The sequence below is a fragment of the Podarcis erhardii genome (genome assembly GCF_964252035.2).
Source record: "Podarcis erhardii genome assembly, chromosome: Z".
NCBI classification, from domain to species: Eukaryota; Metazoa; Chordata; class Lepidosauria; order Squamata; family Lacertidae; genus Podarcis; species Podarcis erhardii.
The window spans coordinates 30,112,859-30,131,711 of NC_138504.1; the positions used below are offsets into that span (position 1 = coordinate 30,112,859).

General features: G+C 44.9%; 1 protein-coding gene across 1 annotated transcript; it reads right to left on the reverse strand.

The window, feature by feature from the left end:
- Window positions 1-1,816: 1,816 nt before the first annotated feature.
- LOC309333606 (G-protein coupled receptor 83-like) lies at window positions 1,817-16,079 on the reverse strand (the record flags this gene model as incomplete). Its single annotated transcript, XM_081847342.1, is given in 8 exon segments — window positions 1,817-2,895; window positions 3,964-4,041; window positions 7,317-7,871; window positions 9,209-9,342; window positions 10,511-10,636; window positions 15,269-15,600; window positions 15,960-16,017; window positions 16,020-16,079. Coding segments are annotated over 8 exon segments (1,377 nt in total). The 3' UTR covers window positions 1,817-2,861.
- Between the last annotated feature and the right edge of the window lie 2,774 nt (window positions 16,080-18,853).

An 18,853-nucleotide genomic window follows, 5' to 3' on the forward strand; every position in this document is an offset into this window, starting at 1 on the left:
TACCAGAAAACTGGCAGTGGTAGAGAGGATTGTGGCATATTGCGATGTTGGTGGAGCATGGCTGGCTGGCTTCCTGTAACAGTAAGCACACACATGCATACATCATTTTATTGTACTTATGCTGTACTTATGCCACCTTTCTATAGTAAAAACCATGATCAAGGTGGCTTGCAACATGAAAAATATACAAAACACAATAAACTTAACGCACTGCAACGTTTCGTTACAGGTCTCACTCGCAATGCTCTGTTATTCTCTGCAGAAAATAAGTACAGCACATACCTATCCCTAGTGTCGTTTACTCAAGGACTAAAAGTGTAGCTTCTTCAAAAAAGCTTTTCAAAAGCCTCTTGAGGAAAACTTTCCAAAGGCACTCTCTTTTAATGCAACGCTTTAAGGACCCGACAAAAGGACAATGATTTCATGTGCTTGGCAAATGGGGGAAGGAAGGAGGATGAGATGCCTTAATAATGGAATCCCCTTACATGATCACCCTTCTTATTTAGAGAGTCTTCCTTAGCAGTGCATTTCTCTTATTCTTAGAGGCAATCAGTCCCAAGAACAAGTTGCTGCCTCCGTGAGAAAATCTTGGCTACAACTCCATTAAGCCCCAACCAGAATGGCTGGGATGGTAGACAATATCTGGGGGGCCAGGAAAAGGTAAAAAGGTAAAGGATCCCTGGACGGTTAAGTCCAGTCAAAGGTGACTATGGGGTTGTGGCACTCATCTCGCTTTCAGGCCAAGGGAGCCAGTGTTTTGTCCATAGACAGCTTTCCGGGTCATGTGGCCAGCAGGACTAAACCGCTTCTGGTGCAACAGAACACTGTGACAGAAGCCAGAGCGCACAAAAATGTCATTTACTTCCCCCCCACAGTGGTACCTATTTATCTACTTGCACTGGCATGCTTTCGAGCTGCTAGGTTGGCAGGATCTGGGACAGAGCAATGGGAGCTCACTTCATCGTGTGGATTCAAACCCCCGACCTTCTGATCAGGAAGCCCAAGAGGCTAGGTGTTTTAGACCACAGCGCCACCCACATCCCAGGAAGGACTAGCCAGTCAGACCCCCATTCTGGAAGGGGGCTTCAGCAGGTAAATATGAACCATCAGCTTTCCCTGCTCCCAAATAAATACATCTTGCAATAAGATTATTCCTCAAAGAAATGGCAGGGGAAGTTCCAGGTTCTACTTGGTGCAGCTCAGGTTGCCAGACCCACCCTGTGAGTGAGAACTCCTGGATTTTTATTTATTAATTACAAGACTGTGTGGGCAGCTTGTGAGCTTCAGTTTGGCAGGAGCTGGCTACAAATTATAGCAGTTATTGTGAGAAGGGGATCCTGCCCTCACCCTCTCTCAATAAACCTCCATTTCCAAGGCTCAGTGATGGGAGGGAACACAGAAGAAGAAAAAGAACTGGGCTGGGCTCAAGAGGAGGAGAAGGTTGTGAGTGTGCATGTGTACCTGGTGCAAGGGGTAGGGCTGCAGAAGTAAGCTGAGCACATGAAGAGCAGCAACAGGAGCCGAACCTTGCTGCCTCTACCACCTTCAGCAACTCCTGGTTGGCCTTTTGTTCTTCTCAAGTGAGTCAAAGACAACAAGGACAAAAATTGACTGAGGGAGATTGGAATGTTGAGAGACAGGAGTGGAGAGTGTCTGGACTGGTCTCAGGTTTGGGCCCTAAAATCTCAAGGTCAGAATCTGGGATGCTGCTGACCTGGGGACCAACTCTTTACAAAGGGAACTCAATGACATCAAAATAGCATCTAGAGTTTTGTGGATTGCACAACACACTAAGGAAGATAACGACACCAAAAAATTCAATTGCACATTTATTCACAATCCAATTAAAAACAATTTCACAATATTGATTAACTTGATCCAGTGATAACAGCTTTTCAGAGCCTGATTGTCATTTAGCAAGAGTCTTTAGATACAACATTTAGTAACTACTTCACAACTTCAGTAAATTCTTAATATGATGGATGGGCTTACAATCATAAGTTTGTAACACAACACAAATATATGCTCTGATCTATTCTTGAGGCTAAAACAAGAATATGCAGCAAAGAATATTTCATGAGAAATATTTCTATGCATTGTTACTAACAAAAGCATGACGAAGGAAATCTATAGCATAAAATGTTTATATATTACTCCTTACCAAACACACACAAACCTTCACCTTGCACATATGCATGGTAAATAATTTATAAGAAAATAAATAACTATTACCAATAATTGGCTATCTTGTAGCAGCAAGAATCGTACATACAAAAGTGACCAAACAAAATAGCTTTGAAAGCGACAAGAGCTGTAGAGCTTTAAGCTAAAAGCAAGGGTGGTGTTTCACTCTAGACTCTAGCCTGGTCAATCGTAAAGAAGCAATCAATGCACTCAGAGTGACCCACCTACACTGACTGTGTGCTATTCCCTTGCCTCTTGGCACCCCCTAGGTAATCCTACCACCCCCAGGGAACCACTGATCTAAGATCTTCTAGACAAGAGCATCAGCTGGGGTGGGGTTCTAGCGCTGGATCTACATTGATCATCTAAACATTATTAAAAATAACATTCTATAACATTTAATGGCAGTTTCTCTTTGCTGATGGCTTGCTGCTCTGCAGCACCTTCTGGTGTTACATTTCAATAATACCTTTTAAAGTTGTAAACGACAAGTGTAGATCCGCAGCTAGGTCTGTGGCATCAGCCCTCTGCTCACCTAATGAGAACTTGTGTGTTTCAATGCTGTTAAAGACACCTGATGGTAGGAGACAGCTGTGTTTTGAAAAAAGAAGATTGGGTTCTTAATTTTTTTGGAGTGTGGTGGCCAGTTTTGCAGCACTACAGAAGTGGTGGTGAGATCAATCAACATATCTGTGGTTTCCATTCCAGCACCTAAAGAAATAAAGAAAATTATGCACCTGATAAAGAGTTACATCTTTATGAGTTTGTTTTCCAGATTAGTTTGTATTTTACTAATTCTGTTAACAGATCTCTGAGAAGAGATGCCCTGGATATGATTAAACTTGTGCACATAGTAAGATGGGACTCACCAAATTATATTATTTCATACTAACTGCAATTACTTTGGGGTTTTTTGGAACAGGAATAATATCTGGCGCATACTGGGAATATCATGGTCTTATAGCAATCAATTTCTGCTTCATGAGTGATAATGAATCATGTTTTGTTTGAACAGTTACTCATTTTCATACATTTAAAATGCCAGATTAGTGTTGCTAATTTGACTCATTAATTTGAAAAAGTAGCAAATTTCAACTGCAAATTTCTACCTGAGCTATTTATGAAATGAATTTTACAGTGCCCAGAATTCTGTGATCTTTTGCAATGCCTTGCACTGGCTGGCTCTGAAATACTGGATTTCCCCCCTAATGTTCAAATCTTATTGTATTTTGTGTTCCATTCACAAAAATGTTCGTTCTACAAGTGACTCTTTAAAATCACGGAACTAACTCTTTATAGATATATATATTGCATATTAAATATAATATTTAAAGTATGTTATGTATGCTACTGTGATTTCAAAATTTTGTCAGTTCTTTGTCAGTAAACCACTTGAACTGACTGCAAATCCTAGAGCTTGCAACAGGTCTCCCTGTACTGAACATGATTTGAACATCATCATCATCATTAATTGATTACCTGCCCTTCACTCTATGGTCCTAGGGCAGGTTGCAGCATAACAATACAACATTCAAAACTATTTAAAACAACATGAGGCAGTTGGGGACACCACCAGCAACCATTTCATCAGGTTGAAGCAGAGGGCAGAGCCACTTCACCAGCTCAGCTGAAGGACCCTCTCCTTCTCTCCCTGAACTGTCTCCATCCCAGCTAGACTTTTTCTTTTTTAAAAAAGGTATTTTAGAATTAGTACCCCAAGTGTTGCTTTCCCTCCCTTCCTCTTCCTCTTCCCCAACCGCTTTTCCTTTTATGCTGTACCTTTTAGGCTGCAAGCCTGAGGGCAGGAGTTGTCTTATTACTGATCTTTGCAAACTATCCTGAGGGGTCTTCTTTTGCCTGAAGAGTAAGGTAAAAATGCTTCAAACAAATATATAAGCATAAAACAACAGGCATTCTCGTTCCTGCAAACCAGACAGATGGAAGTAAAAAAAAAGGGGGGGAACCAAATAAGATTTCTTTCTCTGAAACTACTTTAATCTTATTTAGGAAAGGATGATAGTTAGCAAAAGTGATGAGCCACAGAGTAAGGTCTAACTTTCTGCAAGGGTTAACAGAAAACCATTGATCTATCCACAAACTTGTGTCTTCATCCAGCAAGGGAGCATATGTGCGCAAAGATAGTATGTGCAGAAGCACCACCTAGAGGTGGGTATAGGGCACACTAGTGTACCAAATACACAGCCCCTGGGGCTTCCATTTTTCTTTTTCTTTTTCAAAGTAAGTCTCTAGTCTACTGGAATGAAAGTTATAAAGCAAAATGTTTAGGTGCCCTTCTAAACGATTTCTGTGAAGTGAGCCTGCCTGGTAGTGTTTTTAGCTGATGAGTAAAGTCAAGAGTTGTTGCTGATGCGTGAGTTGTTTGGGCACCTAAAGAGCTGCTCTTTAGCTCTCTGCTTTCATCCACTTTTCCTGCCCTGGTCTCATTTCTTTCCCCAGTCCTTTGCTCTCTCTCTCTTCTCTGCCCTTCTTTTTTCCTAGAAAAACAGGATGCATCTTTTCTGCAGTGGATTCAGATACAGTACACCCTAGAAGATATTTCCTGCAAATACTATTACACACAATGAGTGCAAGTGAAGGTCAAAGAACCGCTCTTCCCTGAAATGGCAAAAGCAAAAAGGGCATAGGCTTATCTCCTACTATGCAGGAGCTGAAGTCCAGTCACTCTTAAAAATTCACTATATAGTTAACAAACAATAGAATGGTAAACATGTCTACTCAGCAATAAGTCTCCGTGATCAATGGGACTTACTTTGATGTATGTACAGGGCATGGTTTAGGGTTGGCACTGGGAGAAAGCAGGGTTCTTGTACCTTTAACAGCTGTGTGGCAGGCAGAAATTCAACAGGTTAAGCACTTTCAAGCATGGAAATGCAATTATGGGGAAAGTTCCAAATGCTCACATTTTTGTTGTTTATCATACACTTGTAGTGACTGGTTTATTTTGGGGCCTTCCAGTAGGCACACAAAACAGGGCACAAACTTGTATATGACATGTACCCCGTTTCATGAGCTAGTTGGATGATCCAAACTATCTACAGTGTAGCAGGCACAGAATATCCTGCTGGCAACTCCTGTGAATTTCAGGCTTGATGAAGAACCATGCATGTAAACGGGTGGCATCCATGGTTTCTTCTCCCCTATACATTAAGAAATAGAGGCTTCTTCCAGAATCAGAAATCACACTTACCAGCTGTTAAGGGAAAAGGATGAAGTGATAGATTCAGTCTCCCTGCACCCCTTCCAGATACAAACAACCAATCTCTTCTACAGCATTGTGAAGATGCCTCCATGCAGCCTAGATTACTGAACACACACCTTGTTGGTTCGAAGACCAGGTTTATCCTGAATTATGGGCATTCCATCATAACGTCGACCATCAGTCAAATTCACCCTCTTGGTTCCTACTGAAATAAGTTGCCTGTTCACCAAAGATCTGTTTAGCATCCTGCCATTTAAGCACAGGCCAAAATGTGATAACTTGACAAAATTTGACAATGCAAAACTGGATTTCCTCTCCAAAGGAAAAATGTTCCATCTCCAAAGTATAGAAAGAACATGTTCCCAGGCCTCAACAAGGGAGGGTCTGCTGAAGGTTCCAATGTTTAAGAGGAAAAGATGCGTGTAGGACCTTCTCATACCCACAAGTTTCCCACTTTAAGCAGGACATCCCGGATCACAGAAGTCAATTCTGGCTTCTGTTTGGATCCCGGAATGTCCTCTTTTTTTTGGTCCAACACTCTGATGCAAGTACTCACACCAGAGCGCCAAACCTAAAGACACTCTGGCGTCAGTCAGCAGGTTTGTGCCAGAGTGCTGGGCCAGAAGATGCTCTGGAATGATCCTGCTGATGATCCCCAGAGCACTGGACCAGAAGGTGTGCCTCTCCTGACTTCCCTATTTTGGGGACAAAAATGTTGGAGTGTATGCCTTCATCTCTCACAATCTCTCTCCACCTGATGACCAAAATGTAAGCTGGATCCAAACCAGAGCTTTTTGCTTTTCAGGAGGGATGAAACTATCCTTCTTTGGTCCAAAATGCACCAGTGCTGCTTTTTGTGTGCATGCATTCCTGTGCGCAAATAATAGCCCAGGAAATACTTTCAAAACATGCACCGGTGTCAGGTGGCAACTGAGGCACCACAAGCTGCGGTGAGGCAGTTGCCTCAGGTGGCCTGCTGGGGGTCGCTAGGAGGGGCGGCAGATCTGGGCCCTGAGGAGCACACTGCTTGCAGCCTCCTGCACTTGTTATCCTCATCACCACTATCCACCCACATCCACTGCCTGTTGCTCTCTGGCCTCTTTTCTCCCCCTCCCCCTTCACTGTACAGGGGCTTCCCCCATGCAACCTCCAGGCACTTCATTTTCTGTTTTGCCTAAGGTGGCAAAACCTCTGTAGCTGGGCCTGCAAGCGAGGCACTAAGGAAATACATTCTACATCAATTTACTGACTGGGACCTTCTAACCTGTGATTGAAAATGAAGTCTCAGTCCTAATGGTAGCTTCTGTGCCACAATCAGAAGTGCTTTGTGAGAATGATCCCTTCTACCAGGCATGGCCAAACTTGGCCCTCCAGGTGTTTGGGGACTACAACTCCCATCATCCCTAGCTAACAGGACCAGTGGTCAGGGATGATGGGAATTGTAGTCCCAAAACATCTGGAGGGCCAAGTTTGGCCATGCCTGCCTTCTACCAAAATCACCACATCTTTCCTGGATAGCTGCACCCTAAAGCTGTGACTGATTTGTGCAAGAGTGCATTGACGTAAGTTCAGGCCAAAAAACAATAATGCCTCTGTTTCTCAAATGCCTGAACAGTCCATGCATCTGTGTATGGAGCTGCTGATATCCCAGAGTTGTACTGGCTGGCTAGCTCCATGCACAATGCTGTGGGAGCCCTCTGAACCCATTCATTCTCCCAGAGCAGCCTTCATCAGCCTGGTGCCCCCACAGTAGTTTTGCCACACAGCTCCCTTCAGCCCCAGGCAACACACTGATAGGAGTTGTAGCCCAAAATATCTGGGGGGCACCAGGCTGAGCCAGAGATGCATCTACCCATTATTATTGGCTGGACATTGGATATCTCTGTCCATACCAAATTCCTGTGGGATGCACCTCTTGTTTGCTGAAATGGTACCTTGCTTGCAGGGGCAATTCTCACTGCAGGTGTGCCTGAAAGGGGCCATTATTAACTGCAGGGTGTGATTTCCAGAGGCCCTCTTCCTCCAGCGCATACGCAGCAGGGACTTGAACTCCGAGCGGAAGTTCTCATTCAGCCAGCAGTAGATGAAAGGGTTGTAGCAGGTGCTGCTCATGGCGAACCAATGGAAAGCGAAGTAAATGATGTTGTTGCTCTGGATGGCCTTGCTAGACATGAGGACTAAGTAGCAATTTAACGGGAACCAGCAGACAGCGAAGACCAGCACGACCACCATCAGCATCTTCAGAGTCATCTTCTTCTTCCTCTGGTGAGCATAGTACTGCTCCATGGTCACATCACCAATGGCGTTCCGCATCCAGATTTTCTTGGCAACCACTGTGTAAGCGATGGAGATTACCGACAGGGGCAGGAGATACAGGAGAAAGAAGGTGGTCAAATCCAGGTACTTCCAATAAAGATCTTTTGGAGGGGGGAAGCTTGGGAGGCAGACCACACGAATCGTTCTGTTTCTGGAATACAGAAGAAGAACAAATTCCTCCGTGAAGAGTAGACAATACTGATGGGAGTTGTAGCCCAAATCATCAGGAGGCCACCAGACTGGTGTAGACTAGGCAAGCTAGGCCCAGTTCACACCATCCATTTTAAGTGCTATGATACTACTACAACCATTCATGGCTTCCCCCAGAGAATTCTGGGAGCTGCAGTTTGTTAACAGAGGTATTAAGAGGTTTCAGGCAAAAGGTGAGAAACAGGTTTCCATCTTGCATGGGATAAGTTGGGCTAGACAGACAGAACAGCCCTCTCATCCCAAACCTGTTGGAGTTGCGGGGGGACAGAGACGGACTGTGTGATAAATCTAGCATCATATAACCACCATGTTTAACCCTAATTAATGCATGAAGGGGTTAAGAACATAAAGTAAGCTGTGCTGCCAGGCTTTACTAGGTCACATCTCCTCACCTTGGGAGGAAGGGTTACCAAACTCCGTTCTCTTCTCTTCCACTATGAGAACCCTACCAGTAAGGTGGTCTAATTTGGATGTTCCAAGCCTAGATTGCGTTGCTTAAGCAAGCCATTTTTGTGTTTTATACAAATAGTTATTGATAAATATTTGCCAATTTTGAAGTAAATTGTACTGCTGGTCTTTTCTTGCTGCTGGTGGATTATGGCATTTTGAAGAGTTTGTAAGGAAGCCATTTTTAACTTACCAAATGTGTGGTCTCTTGCTAAGCTATGGGGAAGTGGGGAACTTTGGAAGCAACTTAGAAGAGGTTTTTTTAAAGGTCTATCAGCCTTTGTATGGAGGGAGGGAAGCGGTTCTGGGGAACACCAAGGCCACCTTCACAACATAACATTTAAAACAGTCATGGCTTCCCCCGGAGAATCCCGGGAGCTGTAATTTTGTTTTGTTTTGTTTTAGGGCACTGAGTATTGTTAGGAAATCCTCTATTCCCTTCACAGAGCTACAGTACCAGAGTTCCCTGTGAAGAAGGATCAGCTGTTAAACCACTCTGAGAACTGCAATTCTGTGAGGGGAATAGGGGCCTCATCACAACTCTCAGCACCCTTAAACAAACTCCAAGTCCCATAAATCTTTAGGGAAAGCCGTGGCTGTTTAAGTGGTATCACAGTGCTTTAAAGGTATGGTTTGAATGTTTCCCAAGTAGAGCATGGACACCTAAAGAAGCAGCTAAAAGACAGCAGCAGCATTGTCAGAGCTGCACCCTTCAAATAAATTTCCTCTGCAGTACCTTCCCATCTCTCCAGGCATCATTTGTAATATTTGCAGCGACAAATAATGCAGCAGGTGCCCCTTTTAATGATGTGTCTTTTTTATTCCTCTTACCCCATAGAAAGCCACATCAGCTTCTGGTAGATGGCATGGGGCAGGGAGAAACAGCTTGCCATTAACCAGATGACAGCAATGCAGATCCTTCCTTTCACAATGGACATTCGAGGCCTCAGTGGATGCACGATGACCTAAGGAAGTCACAGAATGAATAAGGTTGTAAATCCTCATACAGTGCTACCTCAGGTTACATACGCTTCAGGTTACAGACGCTTCAGGTTACAGACTCCGCTAACCCAGAAATAGCACCTCGGGTTAAGAACTTTGCTTCAGGATGAGAACAGAAATCGTGCTCCAGCGGTGCGGCGGCAGCGGGAGGCCCCATTAGCTAAAGTGGTGCTTCAGGTTAAGAACAGTTTCAGGTTAAGAACAGACCTCCGGAATGAATTAAGTACTTAATCCAAGGTACCACTGTACAGGCCTTGACTCACAAACATATTCCTATGTCTTATGGAGATCAATAGGACTCAATCTCATGTAATAAAGTGGGCTGAGTCAAAACAGAGGTGAAAAGAGGCTTTGTTTGTTTTTGCAAAAGGTCTTGCAAGCTGCTGAAAATGGTCTCTGCAACTGAGGTTGGTGGTGGCAGGGTTATTGCAGATATGGGCACAAGTGCTTCTCCCTTTCAGAGTATGGGTGATGTTTACTTGCTCCCACTTTGAATTTGCTTAGTATATTATTTCATGAACATAAGGACAAATGAAGAGCCTGCTAGATCAGGGCCATGGCTCATCTGTTCCAGCATCCGGTTATCTTACTAGCCACCCAGATACCTGTGGAAAACCCACAAGCAGGATTTGAGCACAGGAGCAGCTCTCTGTTCCAGCTCTATCAAGTAGCATTCAGGAGCGTTGCTGCCTCTGACAGTGGAGCCAGGGCAGTAGTTATTCCATGAATTTGTCTAATCCTCTTTTTAAGCAATCAAGGTTGGTAGCCATTATTGGTCAAATCTGAGGCCCATTTAAAAAAGAACAACAACATAAGCCCATTCCAGCCAGTGTTATGTTTGAAAGACATTCTCGGAAAACACCAGTAAAACTGGCTGTCAGCTGATATGTGAAAATGCCTTTATACACTTGTCTTGGAAGGCCAGCACAGGCTGACATCGACTGTTCCAGTGTCCCACCCACCTGCCCAAGGAACGTTCAGTGTTCCTTCTTGCCTGCCATTAGCAGGCCATTCTGTTTCTCTCAGCTTTTAAAGTGCATTATTAATTCTGATTGTGGAATCTGCATTCTCTTGGTGCAGATTTCGTATTCTCTTTGTAAAGTATTGGGATTTAAAAAAACGATACTCTACCTGATGGCGGTCCAGAGCAATAGCTGTCAGAGTCAGCACAGATACATGGACAGAGCAATACTGAACGAACCGGCTCACGTGGCACATCTGCTTTCCAAAAACCCAGGTTCTGCTAACAAATCGGACCTAGAAAAGTATAGCAGGCAGTTTTTAAATCATCCCAAATGTGGATTAAAGTGAAGGGGTTTTCCCCCCTCCCCCAAACAGGAGCTTAATATCATAACGGATCATTCAGATATCGTAAATGGGTTGCTGGCAAAATGTTTTTTCACATTATCAGAATCTTACTAGAAAGGGCAAACCTGGATTATTATTTTTTTTTTTTTTGAGGGGGGTAATAGAGACACCATGTGGGTGTACAAAATATTTGCATATCTGAGGACACATCCCACAGTAGACACCCATGTGGAAGCACTCCTAGTTGTTTACTTGTTTGTATGTTTGTTTGTTTTATTGCATTTATATCCCACCTTTTCCTCCAGTGAGCTCCAGGGGCTTTCAGAGGGCTCCTCCTCATTTAATCTCCAAAGCAACCCCATGTGGTAGGTTAGGCTGATAGGCAGTGTGACTAGCCCCCAAGGTTACCCAGTGAAAGCTTCATGGCTGAGTGGAGATTTGAACCCAGGTCTTAGCCTCAAACTCTAGCCACTTCGTCAGACCAAGGAACATAGGATTCATAGTTCCTCTTCAGTGTATCCTTACAAGAGCACTGTATAGTGAGATAGATTGGCAGACAGGTGAACCTGTCATACAACCCCCCATCAATACACACACACCAGATGCAAATTTGAAAACGAGTTACCAAAGCTTCCCTTTTAGGGTACAATTCCCATTGAACTGCATGAATTGTTGTAAACAAGGGCAGAAGACTTTCATCACACCAACCAAGGCCAGCCCAAGACTTCTGGGCACCTCAAATGAAGTACAAAACAGCACCCTGCTTCCAGCCAGGGAAGAAGGGATAAGTGAAGATCTACATCAGGAACAAGAGGGGAATAAAGATCAGCATTGGGATCTGCTGCCCCTGGGGATTCTGCCACCTGAGGCAGTCACCTCACTTTGACTCATGGGTGGACTGGCCCTGAGGCCAATTGTAAAAGTGTCTGTGAGGAAATGGGGCCACAATCCATTTGGGATGGTACAAGAGATTTTCCCAGTGGACTGTACACTGTGTTTTCAAAACATTTCCCAAACTAACATTACTTTGGGGGACGGGGGGGGATGGGACGACCAGTTTCTTCTGTTCGGTCAGGAGCTGTTTCAGGAGCTGTCAGAGAAGAGTCATCTATCTGCACACCTCTCCAAGCCCAGTATCAAGCTAAAGTACTTTAAGTAAGGAGAGTGGGTGGTGGTGAATATGTGATTTAGGGTTAGATTTGCAGTTGATATCAGACACGTGCCTTCACTGTACTCTCTTTGGTGCCTGCTGAAGACATTCTTATTTAGACAAGCCTATCCAGATGATTAGAAAGTTTTAATTTGTTTTAATTTATTCTGTAGTGGTTTAAATTTTTTATATATTTTAAATTATGGATGAAGTCAGACCATTGGTCCATCCTCCTCAGTACTGTATACATAGACCAGCAGTGGCTCTCCAGGTTTCCAGAGATAGTCTCTCCTCCCCTTACCTGGCCATGCTGGGGACAGAACCTGGGAATGTCTGCTTGCAAGGAAGATGCTTTACCTGGAGCAACAGTCCTTCAATCTCTCCCACCTAACCTACCTCACAGGTTTGTTGTGAGGATTATTTTTTAAAAAGGAAAGGGGGGGGACTTATGTATGTTACCCTCTGCTCTATGGAGGAAGTGTGGGATAACTACATCATTACTGAAAACTGATTGAAAGAACTGAGCACCATTTTTGTTGCACTGAGAAGGGACAGGAAGTTCCTTCATTTTCTAGAGACGTGAATGGTACACATTCTCCTTTGCCCCAATACTGGGGGGGGGAGTTTTAACTTTGTGCACAAATGGTGGTGGTCCAGTAGAGAACAGAGCAAGTCCCTGCTGGATCAGGAACAAAAACTCCAAATGCTTATTACCAGAAGAGAAATAAGGCCAGCCAGTGCTGGTGCAGCAGTTTGAGTGCTGCACTAAGACCTGGGAGACCAGGGTTCGAATCCCCACTCTGCCATGAAGCTCACTAGATGTGACCTTGAGCCAGTCACTTTCTTTTGGCTTAACCTACCTCACAGGGTCATTCCAAGGATAGCATGGAAAGGAATTATGGCATTTATGCTACCTTGAGCTCCTTGGGAGGAAAGTTGGGAGAAAAATGTAAATAAATAAATAATAATAAATGTACACCTTCCCTCTTATTCCCCTGTGAAATCATACTCTCGCACAGTTGGGGGCTGTACATGACTATACACGGCATTCCAAAACAATAGCATTTGCAGAAGTTTAAAAGGTTTAAAATACACAGAAGCTTAAGCACACCCTAGAAATGCACTTTGGTAATTTTAGACTCAGGACTTAATGGTCATATGATGGGTGGGTGGCTTTTTAAATGTGTGTAACTTCACTCACACCAAACATGTGGCAAGGCAGTCCAACTGCATCTGCTCTCTGCCCCAAAGTCCTGCCCTGATGGCGCTATAAACCAAGACATTCTGACACACTGTGCTAGTGTGGAGAGGTCCTTTTGTGGGTCAGGAATTGGTTAAGTCACAGGAAGCAAAGAGCAGGAATAGATAACAGTTCTCTGAATGAAGAGAAGGAGAGTATCCCCACAGAGTACCGTGTTCAGTTCTGGTTGCCTCAACTCAAAAAGGATATTGTAGAGTTGGAAAAGGGTTCAGAAAAAGAGCAACTAGAATGATCAAGCAGATGGAGAGTTAGGGACTTTTTCATTTAGAGAAAAGGTGAGGAAGAGGTGACATGATAGAAGTTTATAAAACTACACATGGCATGGAGAAAGTAACGATTTTCTCCCTCTCTCATCATAATGCTAAAACTCGTGGACACCCAACAAAGCTGAACATTGGCAGATTCAGGGCAGATAATTCACTCAGCACATAGTGAAACTGTGGAACTCTCTCCCACAGGAGGCAGTGATGGCCCCCAACATGGATATCTTTAGAAAAGGATTAGACAAATTCATGGAGGACTACCAATGGCTACTACGGTAACTATCAGTGGCCATGCTCTGCCACCGCAGTCAGAGGCAGCAATGCTTCTGAATACCAGTTGCTGGAAACCACAAGAGGGAAGAGTTTGCTCTTGTGCTCAACTCCTGCTTGCATGTTTCCCAAGGAGGAAACTGATTGGTCACTGTGAGAACAGGATGTTGGACTAGATAGGCAAGCTGTTCTTACCAGCCAGCAGATAAAACTACAGCAGGAAGTTGAAATCCAGTACACACATACCAACAACCTGCACACATTGTAAGAAATTGAGAACCATAGCCAGAACTAGACAGCCAGTGTTGGTAAGGTTGTTAGCGTCCTGGACTAGGACTTGGGAGACCTGGGCTAGGACTTTGGGGGCCAGTCACTGTCTCTCAGCCTAACCTACCTCACAGGGTTGCTATGAGGATAAAATGGGAAGATGTCCGTCCACACATTGGGCTCCTTGGAGGAAAGGTACGATATAAATATAGTAAGTAAATAAACTTAATAGGAGCCTGCTAGAGCTTAGTTCTCAAAAAGTGGCATAGTTGTGAAGGATGGGAGGTGCAAGGGTCCTGAGGGGGATTGTTATTTTATTATTTTCTTTTTAAAATGTAGTTTGCTGTTCACTCCTTGTTGAATAACCCTAGAGCCAGTGTTTCCCAAACTTGGGTCTCCATCTGTTTCTGGACTACAATTTCCATATTCCCTGCTAGCTAGGGATAATGGGAGTTGTAGTCCAAAAACAGCTGAAGACCCAAGTTTGAGAAACACTGGACTAGACAGTTCTCCTTTAGCTTCTGGGATTGGGGTAGGGCTTTTTAAAGAGGGGTACAAGCGAGCCCCCAAAGGCTTTCAAAGAAGGAAACTGACTCCTGGTTAGGATAGAGGCATGCCTCCCCCCCCCCCGCCTCCCGTCAGTCTATTCCTGCAAAAACAGCAAAGACAAACAAAAGTTTATGCCTGTTCAGTACATTCATCAGCTTTAAGGTGCTGTAATACTTTCTGATAAACTTGCTTAACCTTGAGACTTAAATTGGAGCAATTGCACAGACAGATAAAAATTATTGATTAACTCTTATATGCTTTACATGGTGTGCAGAGCTTTTTGCTGGAGGCTGGCACCAGCACAGAGATGCAGTTTGGAGCAGCCACTTGGAAAGAGGAGGGAAGGCACTCTGCATACCATCAGGGGAACTCTTGCCCCTGTTATTTTGTCTCCTGTCTTGGGACTGAGCCCTGTTTGGGAGCCAGCACAATCCTAAATGCTGTGGGCTAGCGATTCTAAGACCTGATGACCCAGCTGCTGCTAGCTTATTCAGATTTAGATCTACAAAAGGAATTACTCTTCCCAAGGAGCAACATCATGGTGAGGGGGAAACCAGCCTGGTCTCATCCATCCACTGGAGAAGATGCAGCTGGTGTTGCGCTTCCCTGCCAGACTGAATACTTATAAGAACTTTGCAACTCAGAGCTAGCCTCTGGATTGGAGTTTTTTCCCCCTCTTCCCACCCAATCCCCTTTCCTTTTGTTCTATGCCCTTTATGATTCTAAGCCTGGAGCCAGGAGCTACATAACTTATTCTTGCTCACTGCAACTTGCTGGCTGGGTGAGTAGGGGAGCGTTCCCTTCCAGTGACCATTTCTTACCAAAGTGAAGGGCGTGTTCAGAGTAGTGATCATGATGTCCGCCACGGCCAGGTTGGCGATGAAGAGGCTAGTGGCCGTGTGCATCTTCTTGTTCTTCACCACCACGTGGCAGACCAGCAGATTCCCGAAGAGCGAGATGCAGATGATGACCGAGTAGGCCATGATGAGCAGCGCTCTCACCCTGCCGCTCTGGGACGCCCCTTCGTAGCGCGCGCCGCTGTCGAAACCGTCTAGGTCGTCCACGTCCCAGTCGTCTAGGGAGAAGGAGCTCTCGTTGTCGAAGCCCTCGAAGTCTGAAAACAAGTCTTCGCTGCTGTTCTCGCTCTCGGCATCTTGGCTGCGGAAAAAGGGATTTGAGAGGAAGAGAGGCGGAGGCAGCCAGAAGGGCCGCTGCCGGCTCATAGTTGGTCAGAAGCCAAGGGTCTTGCAGCGCCCATTGGATTCGGATCTAAGCTTTCTTGCGAGGGGTCCGGAAAGTTGCGAGCCAGCTGTTGCCAGCTGCGTCCCAGCTGCGGCTACGGAGGCAGAGGGAGCCGCCGGGACGTTGGACAGCCTCTGCCTGCCTGCCTTATATCTGCTTTCTCTCTCCCCCCACCCGGTCGGAGATGGGCTGTTACCCCTGCTTAAAAGTACCCCCACCACGCTCTGCTCCTCCCTCTGTCCGCCACGCGCGCCCAGAGTGTTGCTGTACCTGGCCGCGCAACGAAGCCGTCAACAGTCAAGGAATGGGGACTAGGAGTAGGGGGGGGGGCTGACTGTCCCCTCCCTCCCTCCCATTTCCCTTCTGGAGGCGAGGCGGCGACGATTGCATTGAAAGAGGAGGAGGAGGAGGAGTCCTCGCTCGGCCAGAGAGAGAGAGACAGAGACTCATCCAGCTGAATGCTCCACGCGAGGAGCGAAGAAGAAAGTGGAATAAAGACCTGTTGAGTTGGAAGGATCGTCTGGCCCCAACCCCCTGCAATGCAGCTGTCCCATACGGGGGTCAAAACTGCAACGTCTTTGTTTCATTTCACTCCTACGTTCGCATAGCCGCCTTTTCTTCCGAGGAGCTCAAAGTGGCGGCGCCGTTCTCTTCCCATTTTATCCTCACGAGAGACCCAGTCCAAGTGGATCAGGCGGATAGTCCCTCTAGCCCAGCATCCTGTTCTCACAGGGGCAAACCAGATGCCTGTGGGAAACCTGGGCACCCCAGCAGCCCTCTCCCCTCCTGTGGTTTCCAGCAACTGGCATTCAGGAACATTGCTGTCTGCCACTATCAACACAACAACCCTCTGGTCTATGTCAGACTGAGAGTGGGTGACTGGCCCAAGATGAGGTTCATGGCCAGGCAGGGATTCGAACCATGGCCTCCCTGGTCCTAGTCTGACACCCTAAACACTATACCACACTGCCTTAATTGCCATATCCCCTGACTCTCACCACTGATGAGACAGTGAATGCCATTCATATAGAAGGCAGGAAGAGGCTGCCACCCAGACATATTTTATATACCAGAGGAGGAATGACCTCTGGGAGGAGTGCAGAAAGAAGAAACTCTGTGGTGTACCTGCATCAGCACAACCTGACACCTTCATCTGCCCCAGCTGCAACAAAACATGTCTCTCCAGCCAGAGCAGGAGCTTAAACCTTCCAACAGTTTGACTTCATCTCCAAAGGTGCAGTCTTCCACTGTCTCCAGAGACAGACAGTCTACACCTCCTTTCCCTCCTAAGATCTCAAGGTTGGGTACATGGTTCTCCCCTTCCTCATTTAATCACCACAACAAACCCTCTAAAGTTGGGGGAAATTGACTGCTCCAAGGTCACCCAGCAAACTTCATGGTCAAGTGGGAATTCAAACCCTGATGCTCTACCTGCTGTAACCTTATTCTGCACTGGTTCTCTCCCTCCTTTTTTCCAAAGTCACGGAGAGTTCTGGAGGGCAAAGGCTGCAACCTCTTTTACTCCTCTGTTAGGTGTCCCCTTCCTGGAGCCTCCCTCCTTTCTTCTCTGTCTCCAAATAGACCTTTTGCCCCTGATAATTCAGGGGGCAAACTGAGTAAGTGGGGAGAGAGAGCACCCTTAGCTGGGAAGGTTGGCAGACAGCTTAAGCTGTGGGCGGGGAGGAACACAGATACCTGAAAGAGGTACCTACAGGATAGCTATTTGACAATCCAAATAATCAAAGGGATGGAGCAATTCCCCAAGAGGAAAGGTTGCAGTGTTTGAGACTTTTCAGTTTAGAGAAAGGGTACGTAAGAAGCGACAGGATAGACGTTTATAAATTTATGCATGTCCTGGAGAAAGTGGATAGAGAAAAGCAATGAAGGGTACAGGTAAGTAAAAGAAAATAAAAAGAAAAAATTGTTCAGGTGGGAAACATACAATATTGATGTAACAGGAAGCAGAAAACCATTTACTTACCGTACTTATTTACTTACTAAATTTATATTCTGCCTTTCATCCAAGGATCACAGGGCAGTTTACAGAATGAAAACACAAAAATATGAAATAGTACAAACAAAACAATAACTACCCCCTGTTTAAGGAGCCAAAGACCTGGGAGAAGAGGAACGTTTTCACCTGGCACCTAAATATATGTAATGGGGAAAAGCATTCCATATAGTACGAACAGCCTTATTTGTTATTTCTAGCTCTTCACAGGGCATTTCCAGTGAGTGAAGAATATCTGATGGGGAGGGGGGAATCTATATGAGATCCAAAAGCTTTTAAATGCCACAGGTACTCATTTCTTGTTTGTGTAATAATGAATAAAGCTGTACTGCTCTTATGAAACTAAGCATGCCAAATTATTGTATAATGCAACAGGGGGATGTTGACTGTTATTTTAATTATTGAGATAATTAATACAAGAATGCCATGATGAAATAAATTTGTCAGACTTAGAGACTACTCTCAGCTTCTTTTACAGTTTTTCCATAAAGGCAATGTACTATACCTTGTAATACAAATATTACACATAGCACGTAGTTCAACTATGGAACTCACTCCCAACACAGGGAGTGATGGGTGGCTTTAAAAGAGGATTGGCCAAATTCATGGAGGACAATAAGCTATCAATGGCTGTTAGCCACGATGGCTGTGCTCTATCTTCACTGTCAGTGCCTCACAACTCTCTACCAGTTGCTGGGAATCACAAGTGGGGAACAGCTGCTAAAACACTCAAAAGCCCACTTGCCCATGAAGCTCACTGGGTGATCTCTGGCCAGCCACTGCCCCTTTCAGCCTAGCCTACCTCACAGCATTGCTGTGAGGATGAAATGGGAAAGAGCAGCATCATGTATGCCACCTTAAGCCCCTTGGGAGAAAGTTGGGATATAAATGTAAATAAATTGCATTTTTAGTCTTGTATTTTATGCTTTGTTGTACACACTCTTGAGATGCCTACATAACTGGTGCTATATAAGTACTGTATATGTATTTAAATAAATATATATCTTCATATCAAAAAGAAAACCATTCCCCAAGAACATTCTGACCCTATCCCATATTTATTTTATTTTATTTATTGCATTTCTTTCCCATCTTTTCCTCCAAGAAACTCAAAGTGGCAAATGATGTTCTCCCCCATCCTTGTTTAATCTCT